The 22,298-nt window shown below is 43.4% G+C and overlaps 1 protein-coding gene across 1 annotated transcript in view; it reads right to left on the bottom strand.

The window, feature by feature from the left end:
• Positions 1-22,298, bottom strand: part of T265_09979 (hypothetical protein) — a gene marked incomplete at both ends in the record, with an annotated part of 62,906 nt that overhangs the window by 11,248 nt on the left and 29,360 nt on the right. Inside the window, 3 exons of the mRNA XM_009176216.1 lie at positions 3,673-3,859; positions 7,087-7,206; positions 18,772-18,814. Coding sequence (XP_009174480.1) covers positions 3,673-3,859; positions 7,087-7,206; positions 18,772-18,814 — 350 coding nt within the window. The remainder of the gene's footprint in view (positions 1-3,672; positions 3,860-7,086; positions 7,207-18,771; positions 18,815-22,298) is intronic.

A 22,298-nucleotide genomic window follows, 5' to 3' on the forward strand; every position in this document is an offset into this window, starting at 1 on the left:
TTGTGGAATGCGTAATTTATTGCTCCCAAAGGTCGCTACAAATGATGTCATGTGTAAACGTTGGCGTTTAATTATCCGTTTTGTGTGCCATAAAAGCTATCGTGAACGACGACTAAATTTTAGTGGATTTCTTCAGTTGGCTGCTACTTTCGCAGACAAAATCAATTATTGTCACGTGCTTACACATTTAATGTTGCGGTTACTCTACGTCAAAATTTGACCTTTTCATCTTTACCAGCAATTCGGTTCTGTGGGTGGAAATATGTGGTCCGGTTTGCACAGCAACTAGAATAACGTAATTCAATTTGCATTTTTGTCTCTTGAACATCACGTCAAGATTTCACGTTGAAAATTTGGGAGTGTGCTATATATACCTTTGAGATGCCCAGTTTTTTATCGCCCAATACGACAAGCACAATTGCAACAACTATGCATTAGAGGGTACATGCAGAATAACAGGTGCAATTTATTCAGAATGACCTGAAAACAAGGAAGGAACTACGGATGGACGACAACCGACATGAACTAGAAAAGGCTACGGACAGCAGACTTCTCGTCTGGATGTGGAGAACGACGGAATAAGTGACCGGTTGAGTGCGATGGCACGTATGAGCAAGGGTTGGAAATCTCTAAGTATGCCAGCAAAATAGCAGCCAAGCAGGATAACTGGGATACCTGTGGATGGCGTAGTAATTCCTTTGAATGAGAGGAAATTTAGCGTGCTCAAGGGACGGTTGTTTCGGATATCGACGGATAAGTTGTGGCGGATCAGAATGTCTGCGACAAGGGTGGCTGTTTGGACGTCGGCCAAAAAGAAAGCCCACTTGGACGCACGTCGCCATCCTAGGTCAGGCGTGAGGGAAAGTTTGCCGTATGTACCGTTAGCGGGTACCGTTAGCGGCTTGTAACAAACGGGAGTCATGTTCAGGAAGCGGATTCTTATGTGGTAGCACACTGCCTTCAGCTCCCGCATCTACGAGGAAAGGTAAACAACTTGGGCGATCGGTGATATGGAATCGGCGACTGATGCGAAGAGGGCGGCAGACAGGCGTAGCCATTACTGACAGGCCGGAGTGTTTAAAAGGCTGTTATGAAACGGCTTGAAGGAACAAAGCGGCTGGCATTTGCGTGCTTCGGAACCGAAACTCTGATGATACCAGCACCAAGGGAGATGGGAAAGAGACAAAGATCGGGATCGTGGACGTGGCCGATGCTGCTTGGTCCCGAGACTTTGAAGACAATCGGTCAAGGCATCAAATACAGTTTGTAACTTTGAGATTGCAGAATGTATTTTTCCGAATCTGTGGTTCTAGTGGGTGCTTGTTGGGAGACGGAGTTAAGATGGAGTTAAGTCTGACTGATGTAGGTCTCATGGATTTTGTCCGCCATTTCAGCTAACTGCTGCAGGCTGCAGTCATCGACGAAAGCACTGATGACGCAAGAAAATGAGGTTATGATTTGGAATTTGCAAACTCGCGGCCGAAGAGGACACTGTGCATATGGTAAAGCAGTTGCATTGGCGACCTGTCACCAAGATTACCGTGGTGAATAAATTTCGCAGCGCTTAGTTTTCGGCCTTTCCTCTCCTGCTGTAGACAGCCGCTCAAAGAGCGTCATCCCTCGCAGATATCTTGCTACACATCATTCAGTTTAGTTGTTACTTCACTTGGACGATGCTGGATGACATAGGAAAAGCGGGTGGCTTAAGAAGTGATACATCCGGCAGAAAAATAGCATCAACCCGGTGAAACCGGAATTTGTGATTCCGGGTAAATGATACATTCCGTTTGAATCAGCTTGGTGTGCGACTTAGCTTTTTCCAGATGTTTCTATAAACCACAATTCCGCGATTCACTTCTTCTGAACCAGGTGCGGTAAATATCGCATCTGCCAAAGAGAAGTTGACTTACTGAACTTGTAGAGATGGCCCGTAAAATACCGACCTCAAGTTAGGGATGTCTTCAAGCCCCATGGTTCAGCTTTGCGAAACGGCAATGAAAGTTAGCTGTAGCCGTTTTCTATTCCGCTCTTTGGGGACTCCTCCGCATGTGATCCACATCAAACGCGCAGTGTGCAACGACCGCACTGTAGTTTATGCGTCCCGAAATATATCTCAAGCTTCCGAGCGTTTTCTTGGTCCTGATCCTGTAAATATCAGCAAAGATCGCCAACACATTCTCTCAATAACGTATGAATGCAGCGGCCAATATTCCATTAGAAAAATTTCAGTTCATATTTTCACATACTCTTGCACATTACTATTACTAATAAATCGTACCCACGACTTTGCATACACCATCATCAATCACAATGCATGGTTTGAACCGTTAGCGGAAACAGGTGAGTTTCATACGATTACTTCCTGGAGTCTCATACTGTATCAGCTGACGTCCTATCTAAAATAGGTTTCAGAGAGGTCGCAGCACGGTGTTACGCATGCACGGGAGAATAATTTCCGTCACCTGGGTTAGGCTCTGTTGGGAGTGAAGCGTTCCACTGCTCAGTTGTTTATCAAAAAACGCCAAGTAAACGGTCACAAACCATTGGCCAGGAACGAAATATGGCAACATGTTTTCCTCAATTTTCGTGGATATTCACTGGCTATCTTGCAACCGTAATCGACCGCAGCGAGGCAGTTCTGCATGTTCCGTAATAGAGCCCATGAGAATGCACCTCCCAGCAGAAGAGAGACAAAGTTGAGAGAAAAACCCCATGCCACTCGTCTTTCCGACGCTTGTAGTTCCGAGCTCAACTAAATATGCCAACTAACTGACGCAAGTACAAAACGCTGAGATTCGAGCAGCCGAAATACTCTAATCATTGCTACTTCTACCCGTAAATACGAATTGTATGACCTATGAGAATAGCAAAGCTCAATTACCCATAACATAAGTAAGAGTTTACTGGGGCTACCTTCGCTTCCTTAGAGAAATTATGGAGGAAATGTAGCTTTATGCATGAGATCCAAAGAGTTGTTTACTTTCTGGGGCCACGTTTTGGTGTAAAAGTTCAAACACGATGGATGGTGCTCATGAAAGCCCTTTTTGGTTGGGATCATTTACTCTTAGGCAGTGGATTTGCTGCTTCGTCAGTGCAGTGTGCTCCACGTTTTCGAGAATTTGTTGTGCAGGTTAGGTGTGTACCGGTGGTGAGTTTAGTACGTCCAAAATGACGTAAATCCATGAGTCACTCTTCTGCCGTCTAATTTAGTGGAACAAATTTTTTGGCTTTATTTGACTGCGTCTTCCCAGACACCCTTAGCTTAAGATGGACGGATTGTCCAAATCAGATAAGAGGTCTGGAAAAAAGATTCTACTGGGCCTCCGCTTCTGGTGGTTACATTCCAATTTTTTAGCTGTTAAAATTTGACAAGGTCGCGTCCCGTTTTGCATGCGGAAGCAATCGCCAATAGCACTCAGATGAAGCCGCATGTCAGCAGTTTACTACGCCTTTCGAGTGTCCGTTTATTGACTCTTCCAAAACGTATGTCACACGCAAATTCACCGCTCATACCATATCGTCGAAAGGAAACAAGGTGTGATCAAAACTAATCTCCAATCAACAATATTAATCTCCATCTCGCCAAAATTTTCAAAAAGTGTTTGACTAAAGTTTTGTCACGCAGAATGCAAATGAAGCAGACCCCTTCTGTTCGCTTTAACGCGTGCTTACGCAAAGGGTTCTTCAGCAAATGGCATTCCCCCAAGCAAAACCGCATATCGAACGGTAGGAATATCGGAAGGTATGTGGATAAGCACACGATGAAAGACAGCCATAATCATATTCAAAGTAATTATCATTGGAGGAACGAAACGACAATTTAGGTAGTCTGCATAGAAACGTGGAATGAGTTCCATGGCTGAAAGTGAAATAATCTAAGTTTTAAACCTAGAAAGGACAAAAAGCGAAACCACATCACGAGAGATGGTTTATATGTCAAAATTCTTCTACTGAATGGCTGATGAAAGGAGCAGATGCTGTTTCCATTAGACAGCTCAATTTATATTTTAGAGGCAGTAAAACTTAGGACATTCAGTAGGTCAGGAGACAGTCGTGGAATTTGTCAGTCCTTTCAAGAACGCCCAACAACAAGCCCAAGAGATTGTCATTCCTATAATCACATAGAAACCAACCTGTACGAAGTTCTCAACTTGTGAACGTTAAACAACGAACCACACAAAAGATTACGCAATCAATTTTCCAATGGTCGACCATGGCCACGCATTCCTCATTATGATTGGGGGAATATTAGGCAATCGAGGTGCAGCTGTACTCTGGTCCGCTGCAGCGTGTAGGCATCCAATAAATGAACCAACAACAAATAAACTAGCAGATGTCCTTTTTTCTGATTCCCAAGGGGGACTGCAACAAATCTCAAACAAATTCTGAGCTACCGAACATAACCTTCGCACTCTCTCATAGAACACCATTCAAGCCAACCGAGACAGAACGTATGCATTCAAAGTGTGAGGTTAGGAAGCAAATGGGGTTATAAAATATGTGCTGCAACACTGGGCGCCCGAAAATCTTTTTTGCAGTTGTTTTGAAAGAATCTACCAAACGAGTCAGAAAGCTCGCGTGGAAAACGGAAACACCTCAAAGCGCTAGGAGCGCCGCCAAAATGAATGAAAAATTCTCAAGATAGTAGAGAACAAAGCAAAAAGCAAGATTATGATTACCCTGAAGAGAGTACTGTCAAACGTAGCAGAAAACCCGAAATGTTGAAAGGCAGGGTCTTGTACAAGGTTTATTAGATGGAACACTATAGGATCCAGGTCAAAATAATCTTCGAGCATTTTATACACATATTATACTGTCCATGTGCAAGGCCGCCTTTTATTTGTCTGCGTGAACGAAAGTTGATTAAGCACTGGTCACGGTGAGAATTTGCTCCATGCTAGAGCTGGTAGCAACAGAGGAAGATGATGAATTTATTGAAACACTGTGCTCTATATTTGACGGCATCGACAAAAAATAATATTTGCCCGGGCAACCACCTAATAAAAACATAGAACCACAAAATCGCCAAAGCTCAGAATTGCACAAGAAATCAACGAGGAAATGTGACGAGAGAATGCAGAAGCCTGAATCTAGTGACCAGATGCCTTTGCCCCATATAAGTGGTGATTCGGAAATGAGACAACCCTTCTCCGGTTTTATCCGTTCGTACTTGGAAGGTGAACGGTTGCTGCCTCCGGAAATGCAGCAGTTTTGGCCACTTAATGGCACATTCGTGTTTGCACCTTAGAGGAGTCTTTGGGCGTGAGCATCTTTTACCTGCATCGAACCTAAATTTGGTGCTGAATGTTTTAACGTTACAGTCACATTACTGAAAAAACCCTGCCGTTCCACACTACCATCATTCAGGCTCTCGAGGCCAGACCGCAGTGGTGCTCGAAAGGGTTGGATGGGAATTTGCCGATGCTTGAGCCTGATCCGTTTTTACTACTTCCTTACGAGTATATAGGCGTTACTACACATATAGGACCTGGAAGCGCACCGAAGACCGCATTTGTGTGTACACATCCAGGAATGGTCAGCGCGACGGCGCAAAATGTTCCCTTGTACATGAGGGAGGAATTGAAATGCGCAAATCTGCGTAGCCGATCAAACAGTGTTCTTTAGGCTGCCTAAGTGGGAACAACCCATTTGGTAGGCTCACCTAGGAGGTATACACACAGTATTTTCGACGGATTATTAAAATGAGGATAATTGCAGGCAGGATTAATCCACGTCAGATTTGTCTACGGACTTAACGTCATGGTGGTGTGCAATTAAAACACTGCTATTTGGATGAGGGAGTTGGCCAACATGAGTCCACGTTTTCGCGCTGCAATCAATATTGAGATTGACTGCGCATCCAGTAGTACGAGGAAACAAAAAAAGACACGTTTCTGAGATGGCGTCACCCCTTAGTCACTCAGCCCTCACTTCAAAACCAAGGAATTCGGGCGAAGGCAACCTGGCGAGTTGAAAAGGCACACGCTACATTGTTCTATTACAAAAGTTCCGAGGAACGAGTCGCCGAGGGCGGGAAATAAAAACTGCTTGATGTTTCAATTACGCAATGCAAATTCAATGAACGTTTTGTTCAGCCTTAATTGCTTGAAATGACGTTTTGAAGTTATGATTTCTCTATGCAGTAATAAGGAAAATCTGCAAAAGTGTGACCACAGACTGGATTACTTTTTCGACGTGCCTATTGGGCCATGAATGCTGGAAGATCTGACACAAACGCACATTTAAGCCACGGTTGATTGCGGATTACCCAATATTCCGGGTTTTCGCAGGTAAACACGTCTGATCACATCCAGTCATGTGCTGTTCTTATTGGACCAATGGCAATGCCAAGTATCATGGTGGACAGAGTAGGCTGGTTTCGAAATGTTAAGCCAGAATACCTGAAGGGAAAGTGCAAACACAACTAAGATTATTTTTTTCCTTTCTCAATCATCCAGAATTCGGTTCAATAACATCCACCCAAAACAAGGAATTAATATCACCGAATGGACGTCAAAATTCGTCGACCGAAAAGAGGAAGTTATATCAGGTGCACAAATGTGTAATAAATTCCGTTCATGATACTCAATGAGTCTATTTGTCATCAAGAGGTCGTCTTGCCTTTCGGAGGTTTGTTGTGCATATTTCCAAGGTGTTTCATAAGATTATCCAAGCGGGAAAACCTCATTCCGCATTCTTTACAGGTGTGTTGATAGTTGTTTCCATGCACGGATGTCACATGCCGAAATAAATTCGATCTTTGACTAAATAGCGCCCCACACTCCTCGCATTGTTGGCGAGCTCGCTTGCTGTGAACTGACTGTCGATGCTGAAACAAAGTCTTCCACGTAGAATAGCATTTTCCACATTCAGGACAGGGATTTCCCCTTTCTTCTGATTCTTGTATCAATGTACTTGATGTTCTCGCGCGAAGGTCAGCTCCATCGGAGTGAAGTTTTCTTGCGTGTGCCTGAAAATATCGACCACTCTTGAAAACTTTTTCGCATAGGTTGCAGTAGAAATTAGCGGTTTTTGAGTGCACCCATTGATGTCTCTCAGCCGCCGACAAGTATGGAAATGATTTACCGCACACGACACATTGATAACGTCCATCATCTTTTTCTAGTATGCATGGTTCAGATGGTGGATTAGCATTGGAACAGTTATCCTCCTCAAATTCTGCTACCTGTGCACCGGGCAAACTTGCTGCTTAAGGAAGAAACGTACAGAAAAGAATTTCAGCCTCATCATACTCAATTAGCAATTATTGTCTTTAAGTTCATTGAACGAACAAAATATGAGTTGTCAATTTCTACTTTTGGAAAAGGACTTGAAATCGCCAATCGATCACTTGTGTGAAAGTTAAACCTACCAAATTCAGAGAAGTACAACAATTCCACCCTCGAAAAGGATTTGTAGCACTGCGCGTGAAAAAGTTTCCAGCGAGATCTAAAATCGCAACTTTGCGATTAGCCATGTATGACAGTTGGTCACCGCGAGCTGTTGACCAGCTCTTTATGTAAGTTCCGATTGAAGCATGTATATTTACAATCCCTAAGCATGTGGGCGACCCTCTTGTCTGGGCTACTTTCACAGTGGGCGCCTGACTACTACAATTCACGTGCGTCAATTATGAGGATTTAATCTCCCTGACATCTTTATTGCTTGTAGTTCTCGAAGAATTTAGCTAGGCGTTTCAGGCTATACCTTCGATCTGCAGGTTGAGCCGTAGATCTCCAACTTCTTCTGTATCTGGAAACTTGCACTGAAACTTGGGTCGTTCGTCATCATTCTGCTGAGTTTGGAATGGCTTATGTTTTAAGTTGAAAAACGCAAGGCGAATTGAAGCAACTCACACATCCACACATCAGGAATATTTCGGAAATGACTACGCGGTTGCAACCTAACCGAGTTTCGCAAACCTAAAAACAAGACCGAAGGACCCAAAAGGAAGATGGGGATCAAACATGTATAAAGGATTCAGCGCGAGGGTTCTGGTCAACATTATGTGCGACAAACAGGTAACGATCTCTATAACCGAATGGACGAACTGAAGGTTTTAGAAGTAAACAACCAACAATATTCACTCAGCACCGTGAAGATGTCCAAATTGGTCACAGATTTGACGACAGCGAATTACACATCCCGGCTCATGCGAGAACGGAGTGAGAAGCTAAATTCACAGAAGCATGGCACTCCATTGTGAAAGCAATCCACAAACACATCGAGACAGGCCTAATCAGCTGGACACTGCAAACGAAATAACCGCAGAATTACAGCATACACAGTTGCATATCAAGTCTCACGAAACAGGTACACAATTGGTACACAAACCAAATTAAAACCTGATCACCCAATTTTGTTGTTATGGGTCGCGCAATGGGATTTCGTTTGCCTAAAAATACGTAACAGCTAAGCCATTGATTCCAGTGAAAGCCTGGAGAACACAACTTTTGAAACGCAGTTATTTTTGGTTCATTGCAACTGATACACATAGCATGAATTACACGTTCCCAATTCACTCACTCCAGTCTACACCCAGGTCCAATGTGCACAACGTAACCGCCCGTCAAACTCGACCAGCAAGCAGTAAAAGCACCCCGCCTGGAAACACGACAGCAGGCTGTATAATAATTTCGATGCGTGCTTACGCATAGTTCCCCGTAACCGCCCGTCAAACTCGACCAGCAAATAGTAAAAGCACCTCGCCTGAAAACACGACAGCAGGCTGTATAGTAATTTCGATACGTGTTTACGCATAGTTTACGCTTGAGCGTGAGGTAATCATGGCGCAGTTAGGCACCTCGTGTTCTTCAGCTCATAGCCGAGAATTCGCATGTTGAAATCCCCAGGATATAATGTTGAGTGTTCAGGTTCGAGGACCCCCAATAAGCATGGAACGGGCGTGCGATACCTTCAGGCCGGAAGCACTCATTGATTTCCTTGAGACGACGAAAACTCAGCAAATTTTTTAACCATTTCATAGTATGCCTATCTTAGAATTAACTGAGTACGATTTGGAGGTCTTACAGAGTGAAAATCGATCGGCGCACAAACCAACAAGACGGCAGAATTTTCAGCTCAGGGCTTCAGAATGAGCATCATGATCAATTTTAACTGTCTGCTATTGTGAGCTCTTCTGTAGTATTTCTGTTATACTGTATATGGGAGGATTTTGTACAATTTACGAAAAGAAATAACAGACCAATCATCGTTTCAGCCGACTCACTGTGGTAAAAAGAAAGTGGTTCCTGGGGACTGAGTTATTAGTGCATAAAAGTTTCAGAGGAATAACGCAACCAGTCTTCGAAATCGATAGGCATTGAGAGAAACAACAGCGACTCACATAAGGGGGCGTACTCCATAAACAGGGCGCTCAATTGGGTAACTGGAACAAATGGTAGAAGGAGTAGTGTGAAACAGCGCCAACTTCGAATTATTTGGCTGGATATGCTGCTGCCTGTAGCGCAAGTCCTGATTGCGGAATACCTTACGAAACTTTCCATGTTTATTATTTAGCTTTTCTCAACTAGACTAGCTTATTTTTAGCGATTCTGCCATGGACGTTCGTCTCCACGCTCCAAATATGAGTATTTTTTACGGAGAATAATTACGAAGCTGTCAGCGGCGAATATAATTAGACGACATGATAATATCAACATTCTCCTAAATACCCCAATGTACTTATCATCTTCACCAGCTTTACTCGTCTATACCCACGACTAACAGAGCCGTCAAATCCGTCCTCAGCAACACTGTCGCATAATCGTCAGTGTGTTAATATGCGGAGCAGACATCCCACCTTACCAATGTGCGGTCATTATCCGTTCGTTGAGACTATGCCGACTGATTCCGCCAAGAATTTTGTGCTATCCGATCACCAGACAGGATGGCTGGATTGTTCTGTGAAGGGGACAACCAAAACCCACATTCCGGAACCAACACTCCGAATGCCCTTCTTTGTGCACTGTTTGGTGACGGATGTGTGCTTTTGTCAACCCTGCAAACGTGGCGGATTGAGGATAGTTGTTTCACTTTGCTACCACTATGTGATTAGTACCGTAGAAACTGGAAGACAATTCAACATTCTGGTGGTCGGGGCCATCACAATTACTTGTATCCCGAAGATCTGTATCGGACATCGCAACAATCGGTCAGCTTACTACACCCGTGAATACCATGGTGTGTTATGTGATCAAGTCACGGATTTACAGTAGCCAGCAATAAATGTCTACAGACAGAACAATATCTTTCGGCAGAGTAATCGGAGCTGGGAGAATTTATTAATTGTATATGTAATGCAAATTCCCCATTTTATCCTCGAGGGTGGTCCGTTGAATGTGATGATTGATCAAAGCAAAATGCTTGAAAATGATAAAAGTGTTTAATCGCGAAGTATTTTGAAGTGCGAGATTTGGATCCGCCCGTGTCATCTGTTTTCAACACTTCGTTTTAAGCACTGCGACCTGCGTTGCCTCATGCAGGCCCAATTCGGTATGCGTAGCAAATTTGACGGAAACCTTGACCTGAAAACCTTGACCTGAAGCGTTTTGGGAAGTACGGCCTCGTCTGGAGGGCATGGATTCAGGGCGCATCCTGCCGATCTAAGTGACTTCCGGCAGTGGTTGCGCGAAACAGGCAACTATACATTTGAATAGGCCCCGATGTCCGATTTCACTGGCCACGTATCGCAGCCTCAATGAGTGAATTTCGCGTGCCGGCATTTGTACGCAATTTTGAATTAAGGTAGGAATTCAGCTTAGAGGATTAGCGGGATCAACTTCGTGTTCCTCGTTGGTCAATGTACTTACGCACGGGTTCTGCAGAATAACCATTCAATCTAAGCGTGAAATGTTAATTTATTAGATTATCGCTACATGGCGCAACCTTTTGGAGCAGCCACGGACAAATCTCGTTTCGTGCCAGCAACAAAGATACAAATGTGGAAGGATGCCGCGACATAATTACTAGCGTTAGCTGTACGCACTTGCTACACATATCAGCGAATTTGGCTCAACGGCTTGGATTGACGGCATGGTGGAGCTTTAAAACTGCAAATTTTCTTGGAAGGAACAATAAAACTCACGACGATTTTCGGCCCTCAGCATAGTCAGCATAAACATCAGTGTTATAGGCAAGCAAATAATACCCATGGAAGTGACTTCCTCGTGTGCCCACCAGCCGTTGCTGCCTGTTTTATAGGTTTGATCATGATTGTCATGTGTAGAGTCGTGTAATCTGGATTCGCTGATCAGAACTGTTAATATCGCTATGTCTGCTGAAAAATTCCAACCTACCGCACGTTAGCTTATCAGCATCGGTAGATTGCCAACTCTTTGATGTTCTTTTGTCGGATTACCGTGGTACCGACGGAAAAGTAGCATGAATCAGAGAAAGCTAATTAGAATCGTGAATCTGATTAACTTTATTCAGGACAAGACACCTTCTTTCAAGATGCTAATGAACAGCATTATGTGTGGTCTGCGTACAATGCATGTCTCAGACAACATATGCAAAAAGGCAGAAGGGTTCTACTTACTTAGTATTATCGACGCACTTTCGAACTTTTCCAATGCGTACAATGCATGTCTCAGACAACATATGCAAAAAGGCAGAAGGGTTCTACTTACTTAGTATTATCGACGCACTTTCGAACTTTTAAGATAAATGGTCATTGATTCAACATGGTACCAGGTTGCTGAGTGACCCCTGGATTTCTTCCTTATTCGGCAAACCTGTAAGACTTATAGCGTCTTTGTCTCCTTCAGTTGATGCAACCATCTGCTAAGCTTCTGCTCCCATTGAAGAAACTTCCTTTTGCCACAACTGAATTTTTACAAAGTCATTGCAGGTCCCAGTTAACCAACGACCAAACAGCCAAAAGTTACAAATGTTTAGGTCATATACGCGTGATCACGAATACGTCTGCATTTTTTTATTTGGTGACCTCATGTCCAACACATCTGCGTAAGGACGAGGGAGCCGGTTGATTTGTAATTTGGGTAGGCTCACAGCAACTACTTCAGAAATCCTAATGATATCATACTAATCTTCCCACACTGTTCCTCATAGTGGGGAACCACAAACCGAACATCGTTATACAAGTTATCTTGCTTTCCTTTCGAGTTATCCGACACAAACTCAAAATCTAAAAGGCCTACGATTATGGACGGACGCTGTTTCTTCACTACTGTAGCACGCAACATTTGCTGATTCGTTTGTCACCACAACCACTACCGTTCTCTTTGTGAAACGAATATCACCAATTGTCAGCTGTTGAGCAGTATGGCCTCAATCGAGTTCACCTATTCAGATGTCACTTGAGCACATGTGGGTTGCATGGACCAACCACGGAGCGTGGAATTTGGAAAAATTTTGTTGCATAATGTAATAAAGTAGTGGCTCTCACTTTGCCCCAGCAACTGTTGCTTACATTCTTACTTACGAGAAAGGATAGTTGGTGTACACAACCACAACCCGCTTAGCTGTAAACGAAGGTCATGATGAGGAACCCATAATGGCTGTTCACAGTGCTCGTTCTTCTGAGAGGGGGATAAATCTCACGAGAATTTACAGATGTCATTAAATTCGTCGTACATTTCAACCTAAAAGTTAGATTGACGATGCCTAAGAAAATAATTGCGCCGCGAATCGACTAATTAGAATCGTGAATCTGATTAACTTTATTAAGGACAAGACACCTTCTTTCAAGATGCTAATGAACAGCATTATGTGTGGTCTGCGTACAATGCATGTCTCAGACAACATATGCAAAAAGGCAGAAGGGTTCTACTTACTTAGTATTATCGACGCACTTTCGAAATTTTAAGATAAATGGTCATTGATTCAACATGGTACCAGGTTGCTGAGTGACCCCTGGATTTCTTCCTTATTCGGCAAACCTGTAAGACTTATAGCGTCTTTGTCTCCTTCAGTTGATGCAACCATCTGCTAAGCTTCTGCTCCCGTTGAAGAAACTTCCTTTTGCCACAACTGAATTTTTACAAAGTCATTGCAGGTCCCAGTTAACCAACGACCAAACAGCCAAAAGTTACAAATGTTTAGGTCATATACGCGTGATCACGAATACGTCTGCATTTTTTTATTTGGTGACCTCATGTCCAACACATCTGCGTAAGGACGAGGGAGCCGATTGATTTGTAATTTGGGTAGGCTCACAGCAACTACTTCAGAAATCCTAATGATATCATACTAATCTTCCCACACTGTTCCTCATAGTGGGGAACCACAAACCGAACATCGTTATACAAGTTATCTTGCTTTCCTTTCGAGTTATCCGACACAAACTCAAAATCTAAAAGGCCTACGATTATGGACGGACGCTGTTTCTTCACTACTGTAGCACGCAACATTTGCTGATTCGTTTGTCACCACAACCACTACCGTTCTCTTTGTGAAACGAATATCACCAATTGTCAGCTGTTGAGCAGTATGGCCTCAATCGAGTTCACCTATTCAGATGTCACTTGAGCACATGTGGGTTGCATGGACCAACCACGGAGCGTGGAATTTGGAAAAATTTTGTTGCATAATGTAATAAAGTAGTGGCTCTCACTTTGCCCCAGCAACTGTTGCTTACATTCTTACTTACGAGAAAGGATAGTTGGTGTACACAACCACAACCCGCTTAGCTGTAAACGAAGGTCATGATGAGGAACCCATAATGGCTGTTCACAGTGCTCGTTCTTCTGAGAGGGGGATAAATCTCACGAGAATTTACAGATGTCATTAAATTCGTCGTACATTTCAACCTAAAAGTTAGATTGACGATGCCTAAGAAAATAATTGCGCCGCGAATCGAGTTAACACGGCCACCTTCCGACTGTTTTTCAGTGTGGAGGCATACAGTTGTTGATACCGTCAGATTTGGACGATTGGATCCAAAAAATTCTAGGTTTCCAATTAGCTCTAACCAAGAATTGAGCTGCTCTTTGTTTGGTGAGGTTGTCGCCAAACCAGGGGGAATAATCCACACTCTTCCCCACAGAATCTCGGGGTCGTCGCATCAGCGTAGACAGAAGTTGTAACGTTACACTCTGTGGCATAAGCATACTCATCCATTCTTCTTTTCCAGTACATGAAATCACTCCGTGCAGATTAGTCCATATTCGGTGAGCCGTTGTTCCATGCTTGTTGAAACACGAGAGACCCCAATAATCCTCGGTGAATTCCATCCCACAATCCGCGAAATAATGTTCCGGAAAGATTTACATATCAGCATTTGGATCATTCTTAAACAAACATGATGCGGCACCCCACGTTGTTCAATTACGCAATTCGCCCGACCCGATCAAGTATTGGCTGCTTCTACCTTATGATTTGCCAGTTTTAATGTGCATCCAAGAACTTTCTTATTTCTCTTCATGAGTTTCTTCATATTTCTGGGCAGAACGCGCAAATTTGTAATTATAATTAATTCGAAAGTTAACCGACGTGCGCGAAAGAATGGAATTCCATATATGATCAGTTTTTGTAAAACTGTTTCGTTGCTCGAAAGGGAAAGTACATAAAGAATGCTCAAAAGTTTAGATTTCCTTGGTCTAATGTTCACCAACATACCGTTTTTTAGTGTCCTTAAATTTCGCTTTGTTACGGTGCGTCTTTTGCAGGTGCATATGGCTTTTCCCAGTTCCACTTGAATACGGATAATTTCTAGCTCAGAATACTGATTTTCATAGGTATGAATAGCATAACACGGTGGAGATATTGCCATAACATTTTACACTGTTTTAGCGGCGAGAGACTAATTACATAGGGCCACACTTAGGACACAGTTTTGTCCAAAAGAACTGCACAACATCTAACTATATACTAAGATGAACAATGGATGAACACTGAAAGTATTCGGAGGCCAAATGCCTATCATGGAGAATAGTGCATCACATATGTATGATTTAGGATCTTTCCGTATACCCACTGCATGCATCGATTGCCAATTTGACTGTTTTGTATATAACATATATATAGCCATATTCTGTCGCATGCACAGATCTAATATAGGCGTCAAGCCGCCGGAGTGGGTGGGCATTTAAATTTTCTGGGTTTCTTGATTTCTACTTCGTCCATCTTGTGTGGATCGGTGGCTTTACGTCTGTAACATGCAACTTCAAATTGCGTAGGAAAGCAACCAATGTTTATTCAAGGTAACGGAAATTTTGTAATTTTTGTGGCAGGAAAACAGGCGAAACAGCTTGAACAGATGTGGCGTTCACAATAGAAGCACTGATATGGTGATTATTCTTGCGTGAATAGACAGACGTTCATTAAGCACAAAGGATAATTGTCGTCCTCTGGGGATATCACGCACACATGACAGTCATTTGCTCTGCGATTTCACCACCTAATCATACAGCGTGTGACGTTGTCCAATTTCTCTCGGTTTGGCTACTTCCCACAATTGGGAATAGTGTTGCCAATACCATTTGCGGAATATGTTGGGGATATTGCGCACGTAAATATCTGAAACGAGCAGGAAAATTTCGTGTTGGGGAGCACTATGTAGACTTCCGCCGCCAGGTCAATAGCACTAAGGAACGCCAGCCTAGAATTCTAGCCTGCTAATGATGAGCTTGCTTCACTTCAGCATAACAGCGAGCCATTTGGTAAAATTCGCGTGTCATGCGTATGATACTCCATCCATAGATTTTAGAGGCGGATAACCGGTTCCGAATATTAGGGTTGGGGCGGATAGATCGGTGAGAGTGAATGACATCACGGAATACGGCGGTCAGAATTTGAAATTATGGTGAACTAGTCTAACTCTCAGTAATCTTTTTCAAGTAGGTGTTAGATACAGGTCCCGAAACGGATGAGTTCAGCTGGCGCTCATGGACGTAAGTAGAGATAACAGTGAAAATAACAGATAAAAGTGCTTGGAGAGATTAGATGCTGGGTGACAGCCTTCCGATGACAACCACGGAAATACTGCTGAGAAGGTTGAGGTCCAAGAATGCCGCATCGAGGATATAGCTTGAACTTTCAAAGCCGCATCAGTACCGGTCTACATACGGCGCTCCATCCAGTGACTCTGTTACTTCGCTAACGAAATTTGCGGAATTAGTTATTGATGATGGTGCAAATAATGTTGAGAGCATTCAACAACAGTGGGAACCCAGTAGGCAAATTTTGGATAACAAAGCTCTTCAACATCAGGTACAACAAAAATCTACATCCATAAATTTGTGGAAACGATGATAGCACGCTCAACACCGTAAGCTGATGAACGCCAATCTCAGTGCTAAAGTCGCCTCAATAATTGATTTTCGTGCTCATATTGTGTATGTCATGCCAGCATGCATTAGGCTTACGCTGAAATTGGGCTGCACTTAATGCGACTTTTTTCCTTGTCCAGCAATTCGAAAGACGGCCAAATACGGATGGCCACGAGGCCTATTTTCTTGTCGTATCTTTGAGGAATCACGCAAACACTGGTCGTTGCTTCGTGATAATGGGGAAACTATTTGCAGGTGACTAGTCACGGGTAATTTAAGCAACTTCAAGATTCTTCGCACGTCCGGCAGTTCCATCATCTGTGTTCAGAATGACTATATTGGTTACTCGTGTTTAAAGTCTTACTGTTGGCTGCACACTTGATCTGAACGCAGCTTCAAATATAAGGTGAGCCCGCAAGAAAGCTTCTAATTAGCCTGCTCACATTAGCCATGCTAACACGGGCTTCAGACTCAGACGCGGTATGCTTGATTTGGAAGCGGTTGGAAACATGTAAAACGCCCTTCCCGAGGAACTTCCGCATAAGAACTACCGCGAGCACTAATGGGAATGAAGGGGTGATTTCCTTTTGAGTGCAGACAAGTGTTTTTTCAAACATGCATTTGTAAAATTAAGTCTCATGAGCTTGACAACGTAATGCCTTGATTAAGCTACAATCTCAAAAAAAGCGAAGCCACATAAGAGGCATTCTTCGATTTAGTTAATAAGGTGGTCTTAGCGAACAATTTTTTAGCATTTGAATAAGAAAAGAGGGAATTCCACGCTGATGCCTTAGAAGTTAGAGGTTCACCATAGACTTCTGATTTTATACAATACACGAGGTACACCAGTTGGTGCCAACTTGCACAGGGGTTCGTACTGCTTAAGGATGACATCCGCTGCCGACATAAAAACATGATGCAGGCGGATGAACATTGGATGCCGTCTTGAGAACGAATGTTTCGCCGAATCGCGCCAATTTGGGCTACATAAACTTGGCAACTGCCAGTTGCGATAGTTGAACACTGGGGCCAAGATTGAATGACGAGGCATCGGAAGGGTATTCCCTTAGGAGGCGTTTGCACGTTAACCTCATTTGTTGGCTGATGGATCTTAAATTGTTGTAAATGTTTATTCAGCTCCTACGCAGTGGCTTAGTAAGTCGACCCGGAATTTTGTCCTCGCAAAAGTAAGCCGGTGCACATTGGTTGTATTTTGACGTGCTTCCCGGAAACGGGGCAGCGGACCGTGAAAATCCACATACTGTGGTTCGAAGGAACACTGAAGTAAACTGAGGATATTTTGGGTTAAAACTTGGCTCCCCTAAATTTGATGTGTTTTGCGCAATTACATGATTAATCCGCGTGCAGTTTTTTTCAGAATATATCGTTGTTTGGTCTCATTTTCTCCTAAAAATACACGGCAATTTAGAGAATTGCCAGCATTGAGAGTTTCACAGTTCGTCTAGATATTGGACCGTAATTTTTGTTTCATTGAGACAGTGACAGCTAGGCATATTTCAGCCATTTAAAGGTACTTGCTTCTATTTACTGGTGACCAGAGTGGGGGAAATTAAGGCACCCTCCTGTGCTGCTGTTTGGCACACTGCTTTAGACTAGTTTGGTGGTATGTTACATGCCACCCCGAAACGTTCCTTCCAACTGCTATTTCTGGGCTCTAAAATTAGACTAGCCGTCCTGCCCGGCGATCGCGTCACTTCCGTTTTGCGTGTATTCCTAAACAATAAATCATCCCGGCTGTTTTTTCTAGCACCCTTGAGCTGAGAAGACCATACACCGCACAATTACTCAAAGGTTGTAAGTGAAAAGCTGAGGTGATTTGCCGAAGGTACCTGACAAAAACAGAAAGGTTTTGCCGACATTTAGAAAACGAACCCTCTGATATGTGATCCGGCTAGATAATTTGCAAAGATTTATTGAAACCGTTGGACTTGTGATCTGGTTTTTGCCGGTTGAATGAAAACCCGGAGATTTCGGACAAATTCGGGAATTTGTTCGAAGTATGCCGCGATTCTGAAGCAAAATGTGTGTGTACTGGCAGACAAAGAATAACTCACCGTCCGCCCTCGCCGAAACGCGGTCTTTGAAGCACAGTGTTGCAACTCAAATTAATTGGCACGCACAGGGTCCCCCTGTGGAAAGAACTGTGCAGACAGATGTGGAGGGAGGTTTTTGTACCATGTTCAATTGTGAGTCGACGGGCGACTTCATGCTGGCTATCGACGAAAGGGTCAGACATTACTGAATCTCACCACTCAGTGATGCATACGAAGTTGGCACCTGAGAATAACCTGCCTGGTGAGGTTCCACTGTGATCAAGCGATTCTTTGCATTTGCGGCGGTACGCATACGCCCATAGTTGGGGGCTTACGTAAACGTTATAGGGTGGTGATTGATCAACGGGAAGTGAAAATATCCATACTGTGTTTCCCATTAGTGTGCCAAAATATTAAAAATTGCTCCTTGTTTGGTGGTTTTGAATGGGTGTTTTTGTTAGGACACTATTGTTCATTTCACTTACTATGTGAGAATCCTATTTTCGCCTCTGCAAATCCAGAATTGTTCTGGAAACTACTAATGACAATTATCAATTACGATAGCCTACGAGACATGGATGCACAAAAACGCTGTTGTAACTTTCGAATATACCTGTGGTAAGTTGAGATCTAAGCAAATTCAGTTAAATGAGCTGACTTGTGCCAAGAAGCCTGCGAGCCCCGTAAATCTATTTCTTCCTGGTCAGCACAAGGCATCTTATGAAACCCAAGGGAATCACAAACTCACAAGCACCCGCCCAGATTTGATCCCCTCAGCTTCTGGTTGCCTGTGACTGATACTCACTGTGGTGTATTCTCCATTAGAGCGTGTCTTATAATAACTGTTCATGGAGCTTATAAAGATTAATAAGTTTCACGCATTGCAATGTAGAAGAAATTTCCTATAAGGTTTGATAACAACAGCGGGAATATTGACATGTTATGCTTGAGTACTATTAGGAGACAAGTCCTGCACACGACGGATGTGGACGAAGTTAACGATGCACTCTCGTAGGTGCTTTAGATATTGTCGTGTTGAAGAATGTTTGTTATTGCTATGGTTTGCACTTCGGCATGTCGGTGGAAATGTACTATCCTGCGGTTGTGTCAGTTGAATACAAGTGGAGAACACTTGGGATGTTTCTACAATTCATTACCACTTACAATGATAAACCGGCGGTCCATGTTTCCATTTTGATCAAATTTAAATGACAACTGATTTACCGCGCAAGAAACACATGAAAGTCCTGAAGCCTGAGCTCCACATTATTCGCGGATGCGGCGATCTCAGGGTGTAAATATGGGCCGCAGATATTGGGGTTGTGTCCGCTCTTTAAAATGGTCTACCGACTTAACAACAGAAATAAACATAACGAGGTACTTCGTCTTTACAGTTTGAGAGCTCTTTTGTTCCGGCTTTCGGTACTATTAGCCTCGACCGAAGAACAAGGTGATAATGGAGATGAAAAATCTTGCGAGAGGTGATCCGGTGTAGCAGTAAACTAATAAGTCGAACAACCTATGTTCAAGTAAGAGAAGGTCTGAACGTGAGAGGTAAGTGACCAATAGACAGAAACGCCTAGCAGATTACTCACACAGTGCTTACTTTCGAAATTAAGTGATACACCAGCTTCGCATAGCATTTTTCCCATAAGGCCTTTATCCGACACAATAGGAGAAATAGGACATACACGCCTATATCGCACCCAAGGTTGTTGCTGTGATTCATCAGCCGTCATCAAAGCAAATCATCAGGTTTGCCTCGCATGGTAGATGCTGCGGTTCAAACCTTAATAATTGGAGGAATCTAGGCCGGTGCCCACTGTGAGCCAGGAAAAATGGACCGTAGGAATATCAAAACGAACTCTACAAATCCTGCCGCTATTTACAACAAAATGTTGTCTGAGCTGCTCTAGATCTGAAAATTCACTAATGTCGGGATTTTCAAGGTAATAGGCGTTTAAATATGTTTGCGAAATTCTGCATTGTTTGGCATGATAAGCGAAAAAGGCGCCAAAGGTACGGCAAGGTTATTGACAGCAAAATGCGCCTGTCCATCCAGGTACGTTCGAGCAGTGATTTGCAGCCTGAGAAGACCTGCATGTCACTAGTATCATGCCAATAACAGCTGATTTCCGTAGTGAACATAGCAAAACTATCAAAATCTCATGAAAATATTTAACGAAAGTCCACTCAAATTTGTGTTGGCTGGGCATGTTAGACTAAGTCTTTGACAGCTAGAAGAACCCGATCAATAGGACTCCGTTTCTGTTGGCCAAGCTTCGGCCGCAGTACGTCGCGTTTGAAACGCTATAATCAATAAGCGAAATTCGGTAAGCCACGAAAAATGATTTAAGCGTGAAAATGATGGACTGTGTTCGACAGGTTGTGTTAAATTTTTCCAATGAATGTGTGTTTATCAACATTTCCAGTTATACTGGATATCCCGTGGATTAGATGCCGTGCTCCCGAAACTGAATTTGGCATAGGAAAGCGCGCTGACGCAGTTGTGCATTCTTTCTTCTGGCGTTGTTCGGCGGAGTATGTTGGGCGTGCGACACGGCAACTTTCTAAGAGAATACGCGAGCAACTTTCGTACCGGAATACCACTAACCTCAACAGTTCAGCCAGGAGCTCAATCGCATCCCTTTTATATTGACACCGGGAACGTAGTCATGCCAAAGGAGTCATTTCAACTCATTCACCGCGCGCCATATAGACTGCCAGTATCAATTCAACGACGTTGCTTGACGACGGTCGAGGCACTGGCTATACGCCCGCGAAACCCGGTACTCTGCTGTCAAAAACGTTTCGTACAAACGCTGAGTCTGCCTTGGTCGTGTGACACGAATCAATTGGCCAAGTCACTCATCAGCACTCTTCTTTGTCTCAGAGCATCCAACTAGATGCGACATGGGTAAGTGTGCGCAGACAGCCAATCGTTCGTGTCTCCACGTTTTGCATTTCACTAGCCAATCTTCGCAGCGTTTTTAATTTGTCACTTTTATTTTAACCATTAGATATATAGTAGCCTGATGTTGAGGTCCTGAAAACCTTATTGTTCGTCACTGTGTGATGATCCAGTTTGTCTCCTGGAGTTCCGTTGCGCACGCTATTCGTAACTGCACGTATGAGTTTCACTAATGGTGGTTTCTTTCAGACATCCAGACAAACAAGGCAGTTCTTAAACCTACGAAGTATGGGTACCGCGGTGTGTCAGCCCTCAAATTTAAATCACTGTCGGAACACCTAACTGACATTGCTATTGACAGCATGAGAAACTTGCCGTAGGAATACTGGGTGTAAGTTGGAGAGAAATTGCAGCCTTCTTCGACCGCCCGTTATATGCTGACACTTAAAAGGTAGTGACAAACACGGTTATGAATCAAGCGATATATTGCAGAGGCGCAATGCAGCCGGTCCAGGTAGCAGTTATACCGTTATCTTCTTATAATCCTGAGGCCACAAAATTGGGAATGCAACACCGCATAGTGCTTACTGTTGCACAAGTGACCATAGGCGTTTTAGTTAGACCCCTGATGTGTCATTTTGAACATTTTGATACCGTTTGCTTCTCACGGCCTTCCATCACAAGTGAAAACCTACGCATATTCGTCAATGACGAAATTCCTAGTGATAATAAATTTTCAAGCATGTCATGCTGTACGCATTGTGGTGTCATGTGAAATTGCAGAACCTTGCCGTGGTCTCGTTTGCTCGTCGCTAAAATGCCCCAAATTCCTCGATCGTCTACACGCACGCGGATAACATTTGGCGGGATGGAGTAGTGCATACTGTTTAGGACGTTAAAATGCTTCCCTAAAGACGCACCAAGTTCTGAGACTCATAAAATATATTCGGTTTATGGTTCGTTCTTAAGGAGGTGCCAGCTAGTGCTGGTCCTGATGGGTTATCAAACAGATGGCACTCCTAATGATTTACATTTATTGAGGTAATCTCCGGGGCTCATCAAGCAGCATGGCGCATTTCTCCAGTAACGCAAAGTTTCCGA

The sequence above is a fragment of the Opisthorchis viverrini genome (genome assembly GCF_000715545.1).
Source record: "Opisthorchis viverrini unplaced genomic scaffold opera_v5_329, whole genome shotgun sequence".
In the NCBI taxonomy this organism is placed as follows: Eukaryota; Metazoa; Platyhelminthes; class Trematoda; order Opisthorchiida; family Opisthorchiidae; genus Opisthorchis; species Opisthorchis viverrini.